The sequence below is a fragment of the Hyperoodon ampullatus genome, assembly GCF_949752795.1.
Source record: "Hyperoodon ampullatus genome assembly, chromosome: 10".
Classification (NCBI taxonomy): Eukaryota; Metazoa; Chordata; class Mammalia; order Artiodactyla; family Ziphiidae; genus Hyperoodon; species Hyperoodon ampullatus.
Window position 1 is genome coordinate 45,572,524 of NC_136923.1, and position 16,764 is coordinate 45,589,287.

At 42.6% G+C, this 16,764-nt stretch overlaps 1 protein-coding gene across 1 annotated transcript; it reads left to right on the forward strand.

The window, feature by feature from the left end:
* Positions 1 to 202: 202 nt before the first annotated feature.
* Positions 203 to 13,261, forward strand: CTNNB1 (catenin beta 1). Its single transcript, XM_079712937.1, has 14 exons — positions 203 to 425; positions 622 to 875; positions 1,007 to 1,245; positions 1,334 to 1,535; positions 2,672 to 2,816; positions 6,212 to 6,315; positions 6,397 to 6,735; positions 7,012 to 7,170; positions 8,668 to 8,787; positions 9,420 to 9,570; positions 9,659 to 9,780; positions 10,855 to 10,915; positions 11,961 to 12,181; positions 12,645 to 13,261. The coding sequence occupies exons 1-13, from the start codon at positions 206 to 208 to the stop codon at positions 12,167 to 12,169; spliced, it is 2,325 nt and encodes a 774-aa protein (XP_079569063.1). The 5' UTR covers positions 203 to 205; the 3' UTR covers positions 12,170 to 12,181; positions 12,645 to 13,261.
* The last annotated feature ends 3,503 nt before the right edge of the window (positions 13,262 to 16,764 follow it).

Genomic DNA, 16,764 nt, shown 5'->3' on the forward strand with positions numbered 1-16,764 from the left:
AACTGTTAGGTGGTCTCCTAAGAGTACAGATTTTTCATCACTGAGCTGATCCTGGCCATCATTCTGTTATCCTTGGCTGTCTTTCAGACTTGACTTTATTTCTAAAAAGATTTCAGTGAGTCATATCTTAGATTTTTATTTTCAAATTAAGGTAACATTTCCCTGGTAGTAATACTAGTGCTGTTTGATTTTTATAGCTGACTTGATGGAGCTGGACATGGCCATGGAGCCAGACAGAAAAGCAGCTGTTAGTCACTGGCAGCAACAATCTTACCTGGACTCTGGAATCCATTCTGGTGCCACTACCACAGCTCCTTCTCTGAGTGGTAAAGGCAATCCTGAGGAAGAAGATGTGGATACCACCCAAGTCCTGTATGAGTGGGAGCAGGGATTTTCTCAGTCCTTCACTCAAGAACAAGTAGCTGGTAAGAGTATTATTGCCTTACTGAAAGTCAGAATGCAGTTTTGAGAATTCTAATAAAAGTTAGTGTATAATAGCTTAAATAAAATGGTGTGGTAAAGAGAAGGGAGTGATTTCAGTATCACCTTGACTGTTTAGGATAGCACATACTTGGTGAATGCTGAGCTATGGATAGTGAGTGTTGACTTTACCTTTTCCAGATATCGATGGACAGTATGCAATGACTCGAGCTCAGAGGGTACGAGCTGCTATGTTCCCTGAGACATTAGATGAGGGCATGCAGATCCCATCTACACAGTTTGATGCCGCTCATCCCACTAATGTCCAGCGTCTGGCTGAACCATCACAGATGCTGAAACATGCAGTTGTAAATTTGATTAACTATCAAGATGATGCAGAACTTGCCACACGCGCAATCCCTGAATTGACAAAACTGCTAAATGATGAAGACCAGGTAAGTAGTGACATGGCTAGCTTTTTAATCTGCTTTGAAGGAAACTCCCAAGGAACTAGTCTTATAATATCTACCCAGCATCAGTATTTGAAAACTGGAAAATGACGTCTCTTAATTCCTGTACATTATAGGTGGTGGTTAATAAGGCTGCAGTTATGGTCCATCAGCTTTCTAAAAAGGAAGCTTCCAGACACGCCATCATGCGTTCTCCTCAGATGGTGTCTGCTATTGTACGCACCATGCAGAATACAAATGATGTGGAGACGGCTCGCTGTACTGCTGGGACCTTGCACAATCTTTCCCATCATCGTGAGGGCTTGCTGGCCATCTTTAAGTCTGGGGGCATTCCTGCCCTGGTGAAGATGCTTGGGTAAGAAAACATGGTCAGAATGCTCCAAGCTCAGAAGGAGAAGAGTGCAATCACAACATTTCTGATGAGACTTTTTTCTTCTTCCCAGTTCACCAGTGGATTCTGTATTGTTTTATGCCATTACAACTCTCCACAACCTTTTATTGCATCAGGAAGGAGCTAAAATGGCAGTGCGTTTAGCTGGCGGGCTGCAGAAAATGGTTGCCTTGCTCAACAAAACAAATGTTAAATTCTTGGCTATTACAACAGACTGCCTTCAGATTTTAGCTTATGGCAATCAAGAAAGCAAGGTAAAGGAATTGTACTGAATGTGGTTGACATGGAGCATGGGAGACCCCCAATGTCATGTCCTTCTATGGATTTTGGCAAATTCATTGTATGCCTCACCCTTTGTATATATCCTAGAAAAGTTGGACATCTCTATTTCTTTAAATATTTGAGTTGTCAGTATGTAACGCACTATGCTAGGTGATAGGGATATAGCATGCAAGCTTCTCTTAAAGCTTTCATTCTTGGGTGGAAGAGAGACACTGAAATAATTCCCTAATTACTATTTAATTCGTGTGTTAGGGGGAAGTAAAGGGGCTATGAGAGCATGTAAATGAACCAGACCATCTTTTGAGGGTTCAAGCAGATTTCTTGGAGAAAGTGATAGTTGAGTTTAGCTCTTAAGGTTAAGAAGGGATTGATTAAGGTGAATGAAGGTTAGGGAGAGGAAATGGCATCTTGGACAGTTCTGCTGAGGGAGGAGCAGGGCAAGGTTTGGAAATTCAAGAAATGCAAAGAGTAAGGAAGAGGAAGCGTGTGAGGTGAGACTGTTGATAGGGCAGATCCTGCAGGGCTTAGTGGAACATGTTAAAAGAATAATGGGAAACAGTTTTTAGCAGAGGCCTGAAGTGATGAGATGTGTTTTCAGAAGATCGGGGTAGAGTCAGGAGGTGGGGGTGTGCGGGGGAATAAAGGGCAAGAATGACTATTTTATGCTGTCTCTTTTTGAGGTGGTTATGATGAGGAAAAGCAAAGAGCCAGATCATTAAGAGTTTTTAAGTGCCCATTCTGGTTCACATTTTCACTCAACACGTTGGCTTTGATGTAACTTGTGTATCTGGGCATTACTGTTTCATACCAACACGGTGTTTGGTTGTTCTTGTTTTTCCTTTTACTATGATCAGTGTGGGAAGAAGTAAATTGGGCCAGAGTTTATATATTTTTGGGAGGACTGGGGTGCATGAATTTGAGTGAGATGTTGTAGAAGGAGGGGTTAAATAGGGCCCCAGTATGGGGGTCTAGCTAATGATGACCAGGAATATATTTAAGTCATTAAGCTGGCTGAAATTCTTGTATAATAAAATAGGTTGGTAATAGTAGCTTTTCTCAGGCATTTGATCAAGATTCCATGACTAACAATATATACACATCTTTCTAGCTGATCATTTTGGCTAGTGGTGGACCTCAAGCTTTAGTGAATATAATGAGGACCTATACCTATGAGAAACTACTGTGGACCACAAGCAGAGTACTGAAGGTGCTGTCTGTCTGCTCTAGTAATAAGCCGGCTATTGTAGAAGCTGGTAAGTATACTTGTCTATTCTGGGTTCTCATGTTTGCAGCACGTGTAGTTCTAATTAGATTACCTTTCTTAGGAAAAGGGTGATAGAACGGATCTTAAAAGGCTGAAAGTAGATGGTCCTATTCAGTTTGAAGCCAAAGTTACATTCAGACAAAGTGTATGTTCTGCTTGACACCTCCTTTGGTGCTATTCAAGCCTAGTTTAGGCAGTGTTCATATTACCCATCAAAAATGATGGCTAGGGGCTTCCCTGGTGGCACAGTGGTTGAGAGTCCGCCTGGCGATGCAGGGGACATGGGTTTGTGCCCCGGTCCGGGAAGATCCCACATGTCACGGAGCGGCTGGGCCCGTGAGTCATGGCCGCTGAGCCTGTGCGTCCGGAGCCTGTGCTCCGCAACGGGAGAGGCCACAGCAGTGAGAGGCCTGCGTACCGCAAAAAAAAAAAAAAAAATGATGGCTAATACTTGGCTTGATAACAGCTATTCCAGAAATACCTGGAATGCATGCAAAAAATACAGATTTATAGACTTATTTAATCAGAATCCCTGGAGTGTTGAGGCGACAAGAGAGTCAGTAGGTAGCTGGAAGTGTATGGGACTGGAGGCCTAGGAATCTTGATTTTTAGAAGTTCCCTAGGTTATTCTGATGCTCATTTGTTTATTCTGAAAATATTCAGCCCCTGTGTTTCAAGCACTGTAATAAGCACATGGTATACAATGGATAACAAAATAGGTATGGTCCCTGTATTTATTCTTATAGGTGGTAAATGTGACAAAAATATGCAAAAAGATGGAGTGATCACATTGGAATGAATGTTACAAGAGAAATGAACAGCAAGCAAATAGTGATACAGAATTAATGGGGAGGGAAGGGGCTTCCCTGAGAGGGGGATGTTAAGTGAAATTGCAGAATGAGAAGGTGTAAGCTATATGAGAAGGATTAAGTGCCTTCCAGATGGTCCTGAAGGTAGCAAAGAAATTGTTGAGTTCTAGGTGCTGAGGAGAAAGTCTGTGTAACTAGAACCTAGTGAGTAATGGGATGAATAGCTCAGGATGAGGGTAATGAGCTAGAGCCAGGCAGGGCTATATTGTGCAGGAGTTTCTAGGTCCCTGGAAGATGTTTATTCATGCTTTATTCCAGCTTTGGAAACACAGGTGTAGAATGCTTAGTTCAATTTGAAATACTAGGTGGGATCCAAATCCTAAAGGGCTCCTGAAGCTTATGCTAAAGCATATGGTCTTTATCTTTTTTTTTTTTTAATTATTTATTTTTGGCTGCATTGGGTCTTCATTGCTGTGCGCGGGCTTTCTCTAGTTGCGGCGACTCGTCCTTGTGGTGCGCGGGCTTCTCACTGCGGTGTCTTCTCTTGTTGCGGAGCACGGGCTTTAGGCGCGTGGGCTTCAGCAGTTGTGGTGCAAGGGCTCAGTAGTTGTAGCTCACGGGCTCTAGAGCACAGGCTCAGTAGTTGTGGTGCACGGGCTTAGTTGCTCTACAGCAGGTGGGATCTTCCTGGACCAGAGCTTCAACCCGTGTCCCCTGCATGGGCAGGCAGATTCTTAACCACTGCACCACCAGCGAAGTCCCTGGTCTTTATAATGAGAAGCTATTGATGGCTGTTGAGCAGTGGCACAGCATCACGATGAGGTGTTGGGAATATTAATACTAGCATCATATGACAGTTCAAATGACTAAAGGCAAGCAGACCAGGCCACTGGGATGTGTTATAGGCTTCTAGGAATGAAGTCATTAGATATTAAAAATACATAGCAAAGGATGAATGTTATTTGAGTTGACATATTCAAAGTGACTAAAAGTCAGTAGGTAGCTGGCAATGTATGCTATTGGAATGCAAGGGAAGACTGGGCTGGGATAGAGATTTGGGAGTTGCCCTCTTAGTGTATGTGAGTAAGGGCTACATACTTACTAGCGGGGATAGGAAGAGGCGGGGGTGCCTCTAAGCTATCTGCACTGGACTTTTACCCTGGGCATGCTGAATCAGAATGTGTATGTTTAAGTCTCTCAGGCTATTCTGAGAGGCATCTGGAACTAAGATCCACTCTCTTAACAGTGGAGGGAGGGAATGAGATCTGAGGGGAATCAAGTCTTTTTTTCTAAATATAATTTTACTTTTTTAAAAAAAATTTATTTATTTGGCTGCGCCAGGTCTTAGTTGAGGCACGTGGGATCTTTGTTGCTGTGTCAGGGATCTTTTAGTTGTGGCATGCGGGGTCTTTAGTTGCGGCATGTGAACTCTTAGTTGTGGCATGTGGTATCTAGTTCCCTGACCAGGGATCGAACCTGGGCCCCCTGCATAGGGAGCATGGAGTCTTAGCCACTGGACAACCAGGGAAGTAGCATCAGCCTTGTGCTCTCTGTTAGCAGCTGGAGCTACTGTGAGGAATGAACCAGATAGGTCTTACTGTAGGGGTGGTAGGCTAAATTATAGTTGTGATAAATGCTGTGAAGGGAAAAGTACAGGGTGCCGTGAGAATTATAGCAAGTAGACCTAACCTAATTGAGGAAGTAAAGCAGACCTGAAAAGATAAACAAGGAGACAACGGAAAGTACATCCCACTGCATTTAGAAGTGATGTCAGTAGGAGAGAGATGGTGAAGTTAAGCCAGTGTGTGGGGAGTTGAGCTTCCATTTAGACTACTCTGCCAGTGTAAACGTCCTTCATTAGGGTCCTAAATGATGGAAGGTTGTGAAACTTTGAAGCACATCTTTTGAGTCAGTGTCTTTTATACAGTCCCAGACATTAAGCGTTCTGGTGCCTTCTTTTTGGATTGTTCTCACCCCATGAGTTTACATAACTCCTTCAGGTCTTTGCTCAGATGTCACCTTCACACTTAGGTGGACTAATTACCCTACTTAAAAATGTAGCCCCCTCCTTTGTCTTGTGTTATGTTTTTTGTAGCACTTAACACCATTTCACACTGTATAGTTTTAGTTTACTAATTGTGTATTTGTTTATTGTCTGCCTCCAAGTAGACCATGAGCTCTGTGAAGGTAGGAATTTTAGACTGTTCTGCTCACTGGTATAGCTCCAACTCAAACCAGGGCCTGGTATTAAATATTTTTGAAATAATTGGATGAAAGGAAATAAGTAATAGGAATATTACCTACAGGGGGACTGTGGAGAGAATGAAGGCTTTTTCCACACAGGAGAGGAACAATAGATACTTGACAGAAACTGTCACTAGGTGAGATGAACTGGAAAAGAAAGGGAAACTGAGCAGCATTGTAGAAAATGAAAGGAAATAAAGGACTTAGATGGAGGGGATAAGCTTTGGCAATAAAGAGGGACACCTTCTAAGTAAGACTAGAGAAGACACTTTGTACTGATATGACTTGTGAGCTAATAGCCATCGCCTTAGATATTTTTTAATCTTTTTAGGTGGAATGCAAGCTTTAGGACTTCACCTGACAGATCCAAGTCAACGTCTTGTTCAGAATTGTCTCTGGACTCTGAGGAATCTTTCAGATGCTGCAACTAAACAGGTAAATTCTGAGTAAACTGGTGCCTTAATGAAAAAAGAGTCAAGCTGAATATGTCCTGAGCATCTGTTTTCATCTCCATAGGAAGGGATGGAAGGTCTTCTTGGGACCCTTGTTCAGCTTCTGGGCTCAGATGATATAAATGTGGTCACCTGCGCAGCTGGAATTCTTTCTAATCTCACTTGCAATAATTACAAGAACAAGATGATGGTGTGCCAAGTGGGTGGTATAGAGGCTCTTGTGCGTACTGTCCTTCGTGCTGGTGACAGGGAGGATATCACTGAGCCTGCCATCTGTGCTCTTCGTCATCTGACCAGCCGACACCAGGAAGCTGAGATGGCCCAGAATGCTGTTCGCCTTCACTATGGACTGCCAGTTGTGGTTAAACTCCTACATCCACCATCCCATTGGCCTCTGATCAAGGTACATTGTCAGCGAAAGTAGAAGGTTGCAGAATTGAAAATGTACTACCTCTGACTATTATTAGATGGCTGTCTAGGCACCAGGGTTTGATAAGTAGGAGTTGTATTCTTCAGTAAATAGGAAATATGTCTGGGATGGAGGTGAGGGTTTGAAGTGCTTCTGTAGTCAGTTTTACTTTCAAGTGATTGTGATAGATGTAGTGTTAGGAATTTTAGGGTAAGAAAATGGTTTTGTTGAGTTGTTTGCCAGTTCTTAATTCTTCCTTCTTTTCTGCAGGCTACTGTTGGATTGATTCGAAATCTTGCCCTTTGTCCCGCAAATCATGCACCTTTGCGTGAGCAGGGTGCCATTCCACGACTAGTTCAGTTGCTGGTTCGTGCACATCAGGATACCCAGCGCCGTACATCTATGGGTGGAACACAGCAGCAGTTTGTGGTAGGTAAATCTTAATAGTGACACCTGGCTATTTAAAATGAATGCAAAAATCCGTAAGATCCTGTACTACTGAGGTCATTGGCTCCCTCCATCCTCCTGCCTGCCTGAAGGGCTGCTTGCTATTGACTAAAAAAACTGACATGTCTCTGTGGCTGCACAGAAGATAAGGAGTAATGTGGCCCCTAGTGGTATGTCCTTTGACATGTCCTTCACATCGTTGCCTCCTCAATCGTACAAAGGGGGTGTGGAGTGCGATTTACTGCTTTGGGGTCTCATTTAATCCATACAAAGGGTTCACATCCTTAGGAAGTAGCAGAGCCATAATTTGAATCCAAGTCTGTCTGATTTCAGAGTCTCTTATCCCCCACTGCAGTTCTACCTATAAATGTTTAATGTACCTTTTACTAGCTCTTCCAAGAGTGGTTTAAACTATTTCCCTGGACTTAACGAATGCCAACAAATTACAAGACTAAGTAGTAGCATTTCTGGGATCTTTACCTATAATCTTAGCCTGAAACTTTGATGTCAAGTTTGCAGTCTTAAAACTAGCTTCATTACAAGTATCTAAAGACACTTCTGATCTCAGAATGTGTTTTAAGACTCAGACCTTCAAAGATTCTCTCTTATTTAATCAGGTTACTTTAGAGAACAAGACTTTACCAGAACAGATCTTGAGACTCTGATTGCTAGTTGTGATATGGATGCACTCATTAGGAGGCTTTGCCTTTCTCTATTCATTACTTTTGGTGTTGGCCTGTCTCCATGAGGTGGCTTAATAGAATGCAAAGGGTACCTTTTAAAATCTCTCTAGGAAGAAAGGAGCTTTTGTTTCCTTATAAAAATGAAGTTGAATATAAAAGCTGCTGCAAGTAGCAGAATTATGACCTTTTTAAAAACTCAGGTAGAGGGAAAGCAGATTGTAGTTATATTTTGCAAAAGCTAACTTCCTTCTCCCGTATAGCCTATCAGTTGAATAGTCTTGGAGGAGGTGAGTGGATTTTCTACTGGCAGCTCAGTAGAATTTTAGCAGTTGGTGATAAAACTTTGCTAAGTTTTCACCAAATACACATAGATGTACAAAGATAGAGGGAGCATCTGAAAGAAAACACAGACATAGTCTGCACGTTACTTTCCCATCTTTGTGTATCTTTTCTTTATATATCCCTTTACCCAGAGTGATTGGTGCCCTGACTGTAAGAAAGTTATCTTTGGGATTCAGAGGTATATTGAAGCTGTGCTTTGCTGTGCACAGTACCGTGATGGGGGAGGGGTGCTGCTTGGAATTAGTGTTGACAAGAGGCCACTTTCAGAAAGTGACATTCAACTGAATGGAGTCCACCTTCATTCCTGAACTAATTAATTGCAAATTCTGGGGAACTTTGGGTTTATAATGTGAATAACTAATCTAGTAATTGCTACTCAGAACAGAAAGCCTTTCAAATATATAAACTTTAGAGAGGACAATGCCCTATTTATTAACCATATTTCTTTTGGTAGGAGGGGGTCCGCATGGAAGAAATAGTTGAAGGTTGTACTGGAGCCCTTCACATCCTAGCTCGGGATGTTCACAACCGAATTGTTATCAGAGGCCTAAATACCATTCCATTGTTTGTGCAGGTATGTTGCTTTTAAGTGAGGTGTTCTAGATTCTGTGTGTCAGTAAAACTTCAGGATTTTAAAGATAAGCAAAATATCAGGAAATTAGAGACCAAAATAGGGGCACCAGCATTTAATTTTTCATCTACTATCACCATTTCTAAAATGGCAGTACTGCCCCTGCTTCCTGTTCAAAGTATAAAAAACAGAATCTCAATGTGTCATGTCCTTTTAGTTGAATACATTTATGAAAATTCCCTTCTTTTTTCTTGGGCAGTAGAAGGAGAAACATTGGGACTAGAACCTCAAGAAAGGAAGGAGACTTTCTACTCCACTTTTAGGGTTGCTCAGTTTTGAAGGGACGAAAGCTGGTCTGGGCTTCCAGAGCACAGGCCTCCAGCCACCTCTGGGTCTTCCAAGTTTTAGCTTGAATAAAACTCTGAAGAAAAGGTTCGTAGCTAAAAATGCTCTAGAAAACCATTGCTCCTGAGCATCACTCAGGAACATAAATTTAGAGTTTATGATTTAATACAAGCAGTACGAATACCACTTACACTCTGAATTGGGAATTGGGAATGTTTACAGTGCATGGGGTGCTTGCCATGTTTTAACTTTAGGTTTAACTAGGTTTTGGGTGTATGTTTTCTCCTTAGCTGCTTTATTCTCCCATTGAAAATATCCAAAGAGTAGCTGCAGGGGTCCTCTGTGAACTTGCTCAGGACAAGGAGGCTGCAGAAGCTATTGAAGCTGAGGGAGCCACAGCTCCTCTGACAGAATTACTTCATTCTAGGAATGAAGGTGTGGGTAAGTAGGAAAGGAACCAGAGCCTTTAGCTTGTGTACAGTGACGCCTCAGCTTTTCCTCAAGGACCTTTATTCCATCCCTCTCCCAGCAACATATGCAGCTGCTGTTTTGTTCCGAATGTCTGAGGACAAGCCACAGGATTATAAGAAACGGCTTTCGGTTGAGCTGACCAGTTCTCTCTTCAGAACGGAGCCAATGGCTTGGAATGAGGTAGGCAGCGTGAGCACGTTTATTTGGCTGTTTGCTAGAGCAGGTATAAGGCAGTTTGTGGTTTCCTCTCAAACCACTCAGTACACGTTCATTTGCACTGACTGTGTCCTTGGCTTGAATATTCATTCTTTACACTCTTTTAGCAACTGCTGTGAGGAGAAACTACAGCTTTAAACAGCCTGTTCAGGACAAACAAGTTAGAATTTCCAAGGGAGACAGATGAAAAAGTTAGCAGACTAAAGAACATTTTTCAAAAGGTTGTCAGAAAGAGGCAGTCTATTAACCACTGTTAGTTGGAGGTCGGTTTATCAGTACTTCTTAAAAAATGCTCAATTTTTCACCGACTTTTCTACTTGAATTTCTATTAATTTGTTCAGTATTTGTCCTCAATACAGTTGTTCATTGAAACAGTAGAACCACCCTGAAAGTTTTTTCAATTATGGTACATAAAGTGAATTATATTTGTTGAATGAATGGAGAGAGATCCTACATATTGTTAGGTGGAAAAAAAATAAAGCAAACTGCCAAACAATGAGTAGTATGTTGGTTGGCTGTTTAATAGGCAATCTTAATATGTTCCAACTTGAGCTCTGAACTTCCTCACCCACTCCCTTTCTCCAGACCTCTCCTCTCACAGTTAATGGCAACGTCGTTCTTCTAGCTGCGCAGGCTCTAAAAGTCTTTTCATATAACATATCCTGTCAGCAACTCCTTTTGCGGGTAGACACTTTGCCTGTTTTGTTTCCTGTTATATTTCTAGCACCAGGAACAGTGCCTGGCACATAGTAAGTACTTAATAATATATACCTGTGGAAAGAATAAATTAGTACTTTTAATACTGTGTGCAATGGGAAAACATGTTTCTCTAGGTATCTTTGAAGGGTAGAGTTTGAAGTATTTCTGTATTGTATACATCTGTATTTCAAAGTAATTCTGCATTTTCTAAGTATTTCTATAATGTTTGAGTTTATTCTTTTCGTAATCTGAAAATAAGTATGTTTTCAAAATATTAGACAGTATGCTTTGAGTTGAGAATTTTCATTTTGCTTCTTTGCCTTGTACCTGTTTATCTAGACTGCTGATCTTGGACTTGATATCGGTGCCCAGGGAGAACCCCTTGGATATCGCCAGGATGGTATGTGTCTCACATTTCTTGATTATTTACAGATCAAGCTGAAGTTCCAAAGCTTTATCAAAAGAGCTGGTTTGCTCATCTGGGAAACCAGTGTTGGCAGGAAAGTAGTGGTAGCAATTAAAGGCAGTTCTTAAATTCTAGAGTCAGCAGTAGTATCTTTATTGGAGCACAGGGAATTGTGAGCCACACACTGAGCAAGCAGTAGGATCACACCAATAAATATGTGTTACTACTGCTAGGCCTCTGCAGTACAGTGCAGGATGTTACAAGTCGCCTGGCTTTTTATTCAGCTTTTTTTGTTCAGAGAACCCATAATACCTGTGTCTACAACCCACCCAGGAAGTGAGAGTATGGAAACTTCTGTCCCCAAGCTCAGATCTGGGATGGGTATTTACATAGTTAGCTTTTCAGAAAACTCTAAAAATACAATTCAAATCTGGGTAGTGGCGAGTGGAGCATAATTAGGGGTAGACCACTAACAGCTGTAACTATTCCTCTTAAATGTATAATCTTACCTGGTTTTTCCTAGTTAATAAACCACTAAAGCTTATAAGCTTCTTACCTTGATAGGTACATGTAAATGTTAACCCTTAATATAAAACATATAAAGGTTTCATTGGAAACTGGCACATTTTCTTTGTACTTTTGTGGGTGTCGCCTGGACTTTCTAACAAATAGATTACAATTGCCAGACCTCCTTGTTATTGCCTTCACCTCCTGCCATGACTGCTTGATGCCTAGGCGTCACACACAGTGGATTGCTTGCTGCTGCTCCCACCTCAGGAACCTGTCCCTGCCTGGGTAAATGCCAGATGTCCAGGACTAGAACCTGCTGGTCTGCCTTTGGAGGAAACAGACTTTGTGTAGCCTCATGGGTGGCCTGGCACTGGCACTTAGCTGAAGAAAGCTAGACGTTGAAGAGGTTGGAAAGCAGTGCTTTCTGACAAGCTTGCTGCCCTTGGATGTCCCTAACCTTAGTGTTCACTTTTATGTCTTCTCTCTCTCTCTCCCTTACCCATTTCGTTGCTACCCCCGACTCTCCTAGATCCCAGCTATCGTTCTTTTCACTCTGGTGGATACGGCCAGGATGCCTTGGGTATGGACCCCATGATGGAGCATGAGATGGGCGGCCACCACCCTGGTGCTGACTATCCAGTTGATGGGCTGCCAGATCTGGGGCATGCCCAGGACCTCATGGATGGGCTGCCTCCAGGTGACAGCAATCAGCTGGCCTGGTTTGATACTGACCTGTAAATCATCCTTTAGGTAAGAAGTTAAAAAAAGCCAGTTTGGGTAAAATACTTTTACTCTGCCTACAGAACTTCAGAACGACTTGGTTGGTAGGGTGGGAGTGGTTTAGGCCTATTTGTAAATCTGCCACAAAAAAAGATACATTGAAAGGAGATGTCTTGGAACATGTGAATGTTCTCAGATTTCTGGTTTGTTACGTGGTCATGTGTGGAAGTTATTAACTTTTAATGTTTTTTGCCACAGCTTTTGCAACTTAATACTCAAATGAGTAACATTTGCTGTTCTAAACATTAATAGCAGCCTTTCTCTCTTTATACAGCTGTATTGTCTGAACTTGCATTGTGATTGGCCTGTAGAGTTGCTGAGAGGGCTCGAGGGGTGGGCTGGTATCTCAGAAAGTGCCTGACACACTAACCAAGCTGAGTTTCCTATGGGAACAATTGAAGTAAACTTTTTGTTCTGGTCCTTTTTGGTCGAGGAGTAACAATACAAATGGATTTTGGGAGTGACTCAAGAAGTGAAGAATGCACAAGAATGGATCACAAGATGGAATTTATCAAACTCTAGCCTTGCTTGTTAAAATTTTTTTTTAAATATCTGTAATGGTACTGACTTTGCTTGCTTTGAAGTAGCTCTTTTTTTTTCTTTTTTCTTTTTTTTGCAGTAACTGTTTGTTAGTTTTTTAAGTCTCTCGTAGTGTTAAGTTATAGTGAATACTGCTACAGCAATTTCTAATTTTTAAGAATTGAGTAATGGTGTAGAACACTAATTCATAATCACTCTAATTGTAATCTGAATAAAGTGTAACATTGTGTAGCCTTTTTGTATAAAATAGACAAATAGAAATGGTCCAATTAGTTTCCTTTTTAATATGCTTAAAATAAGCAGGTGGATCTATTTCATGTTTTTGATCAAAAACTTTATTTGGGATATGTATGGGTAGGGTAAATCAGTAAGAGGTGTTATTTGGAACCTTGTTTTGGACAGTTTACCAGTTGCCTTTTATCCCAAAGTTGTTGTAACCTGCGGTGATACAATGCTTCAAGAGAAAATGCGGTTATAAAAATGGTTCAGAATTAAACTTTTAATTCATTCGATTGTGTCACCTTTTTTTCCTTGTCACTTAGTGGTTTGCGAGGGTAATGAATTATTTCACTGTGTGTCTTCCTCAGGGTGAAGTTGAATAAACTTAAGTTGTAATGATGGAAAGAGCCTTACTGCTAGTAGACGGAATTGTTTGCCAAGCTTCTTTAGCACTTGCCCCTGGGTTAAATTGCACCAAAAGTGTTTCAGCCTTGAACGTTGATTCTGAGCTTGTGTAAGAAGAGGGGAGTCCATCGTCTCCAACTGAAGGACTCCGGGCTTAGAGCCTATGGCCAAGACCCCTTCATCCTGGCTGCAGCCATGTGTATAATCCTGCCCACGTGACCAAAGGCATCTAGTTCTTTGGCTTTCAGTTTTGTTCTGTGTTGCCCAACAGGCATCCCCCATCCCAGACTCCATCACATGGTTTCATTCCTTTAAGGTAATAATGAAGAATTACTCACCTGGATTTGGACTTGAAGCACCTTCACAGAGGTGTGACTCATTTGGAGCGGGGAATTCCTTCACCTCCACTTTGAACTGATAGTTAAGATGGTTTACCTGCCGATGTTTATCTGAACGTATCAGAGAGAACTAGAATGGGCCTTCTTCCATGTTCTCTGCCAGGTGAGCCTGTCATCCTGGTGGTAGGTCTGACAAGCTTAGTTCATCCCTGAGGGCAGAGTCAGTAGACCTGTTTGTTAGAACTTGTGTTTTGAGCTTTAAAAAGCACGGAAGTGTTTTGTGCTTAGGGAGGGCTGTTTGTGATTTACTGTGTATTTAAAAACATGTATTCAGTACCTTTTTGTTGGATGAGGACCCTTTGAGAAAGCTTTATAAATTCATCCCTGTGGTCTAAGATGTAATCGGGATTGGAGAGGAAACATTTGTGTACCTGGTGAGGGGGCAGTCGTGCCTCCAGTGCATGACACAAAGAACCAAGGCGGCATTGCATGAACTATTAGTAGGCTAGAGCTAGCTATTGGTTAGAGTGAAGATCTTCAGTGAGTTCAGCTTTTAACATAAAGAACCACAGCAGGGTGTTTTTTTTTTTTTTAAACCAGAAAACATTTCAGAGCTTTGCCTAAAATCATTATAGTTTTGAAGTTCCATGTTAAAACTTTATAAGAAGGTTAATCTGATTCAGCCAGGTAGTTCTGCAATGTACTTAGAAGGACAAAGAGCCAAGAACGGCAAAGACACTTGTGAAGAATAAGATGATAGGAGGACTTGTTCTGTCAGCTGTCAAGGCTAACTGTAAAGCTAGAGGTAGTTAATTTACACTGTTATTGGCACGTGTGTAAAAGTATACACTAAGGGAACAGAATAAGATGAAGACAATAGACACTTTAAAGGTAGCATTGGAGGTCAGTGTGAAAAAGGGACTTTTTAGTAAAAGTGTAGAACAGTTAGGTAGCCATTTGGATAAAACTGAAATTAATGCAGGAAAAAATCCATGATCAACAAAATATCAAAAGCCCTCACTAGAAGCCCATGTGTCCAATAATTTGCAAGAGAATGGCCACAATGCAGTAAAAGACTACAGCTTCAACACAATAGTATGGGTATATCTCAAATATGATACTGAACAAAAGCAAGTCACAAATGCATGCCATAGGACTGCATTGGTGCAAAAAGAAAGGCATACGGTTTTAAGGAAATCATCCCGAGATAGTAAAACTAAAAAGCAAGAAAATTATTAGATTACCACAAAAAAACAGAATAATGGTTACCTGGGGATGGAGGTGCGTAGGACATTTGATCCCATTGCAGTGACCACCAATGAGCTGAAAAATGAAGCCTTTCCATGTTGGATGAGGTGTTCTAGACATGAGGCTTTGATCTGGTTATTGGAATCCTTGACAGTGAAAGATCTTGAGATAAATATGTCTTGATTAGTGTAATAAAAACAGAAGATCCGAATCGTGCCGTATGGTTTGTAAACCAGCAGAGAGCTGAGTTGCTCCACTGCAGTTGTTTTGTTCTACTAGGTGAGAATCTAACTGCCTTGCCTTGCTTCAGTGAACACCCATCAAATGCAATTAGAAAATAATGGGGGCGGGAGGCTGAAAAGGTATAGTGCTTCCTTTTTCTTATTCATCAACGTCCTGTGTGGTGTCCACTCCACCTCCCCACCTCCTGAGTAATCTAGAGGGAGGTGACCAGCCTCCTCTGCCACCTCAGCATCAAGCCTCTGAGAGGCCAGAGGCCAGGTGTAAAAGGCCAGCCTTCTTCCAGGTCACATCAAGACTCCACACCGCCCTGGTCCTTATTCTGGGCCAAGGCTGGTGCTTGTTGCCACTTCCCTCCCTCGGCCTCCTGGAAGCTTGAGGCTGTTGGGGCCAAAGCCTCCTGAAACTCAGTGAGTCTTGTCCCCACCCCACGCCAGACAGGTCTCCCCAGGGACCAAGCCTCTTTGGGCTTTTGTAGCTTCTTGCCGCCCCCTTCCCTACCAGTTCCCTCCTGAGGCTCCTACCTCAGCCCCTGCATAAGTCCATGTATCAGAGATTGATTTCTACATATTTTTCTGTTGTTGGAGGAGGGAGAATAAAGGGCATTTTGCTTCAAGTGGAGGCAGGAGAGACCCAGGTCCTCTCACTATCACTCAGTCTGGACAAAAGCCTTAGCCACCAGAGCCTCCACTTCTGAGCTGTCGTACAGGACTAAGAGCTGCCCTGCATTCACAGAATTGACCTCAGAACCTCATGAGGTAATAGGGGAAACCTCATGATAACATGGGAAACATGAAGAGCTAGACAAGCCCAAAGAACCGTCAGTCAGTAAATTTTGTTGCTGCGTCCTACAGAGCCACTTGCTTAGATGCCAGATGACTGTCAGTTCCTCTCAGGATACCCTCCAGGCCAGAGTCACCCCAGATAGATCTTCACAGAGGGACAGCTCACTGGGCACCTACTCTCAGACTGTAAGTTGAGGCAAGGTCTCAAAGCTTTGGGCCTGTGGTTAGGGAAAGAAGGCAGCCTGGTGCAGCCACTCGCCGGTCCTCTCTGCTCTGCTCCATGCAAGGCGTGCTCCTGCTGCCTCCTTTGCCCCCTCACCCTGCAACTTCAGTGATGCCATTCATCCCTGGGGGGCTCAGCTGATGGACTGTAGCCAATCAGCAAACAGCTAAAGCTTGCAGGTGGTAGGAAGAGGAGGGCCGGTAGTTACCTGGGTCTGGGCCTCTGGTCACTGCGAGAATCCTGAGAGCTCTGATGGGTGGCTGGGGCCCAGGTCTTCTCAGAACTGGAGCTGGGGAAGCCACAGAAGGGTATGGGCCTCTCATTTGGGGCAGGGAAGGGTACTGCTCTCGGCCTCCCTCTTGTCTACTCAGCCAGACTGCTCATGTCCCCTACCTCAGCTCATTAGGACTGGAGCTGTTGCTTTCCATAAGGCACCTTTGTGAGAAGGACAAAAAGGATCCCCTAACTAACTCCAGGAGGACATAGCCTCATGCCAGGGTGCAAAACTTGGCGTGGGCTAGCTTTAGCGCCTGTCACCCTGGGCTGAACACCCTT

What these genes read in the sequence shown, in the direction of transcription:
- CTNNB1 (XM_079712937.1), top strand. Translation starts at nt 206, where the DNA reads ATGGAGCTGGACATGGCCATGGAGCCAGACAGAAAAGCAGCTGTTAGT. An exon ending in TGCTAAATGATGAAGACCAG is followed by an intron (nt 876 to 1,006) that starts GTAAGTAGTGAC and finishes TGTACATTATAG; the next exon opens with GTGGTGGTTAATAAGGCTGC. An exon ending in CCCATTGGCCTCTGATCAAG is followed by an intron (nt 6,736 to 7,011) that starts GTACATTGTCAG and finishes TCTTTTCTGCAG; the next exon opens with GCTACTGTTGGATTGATTCG.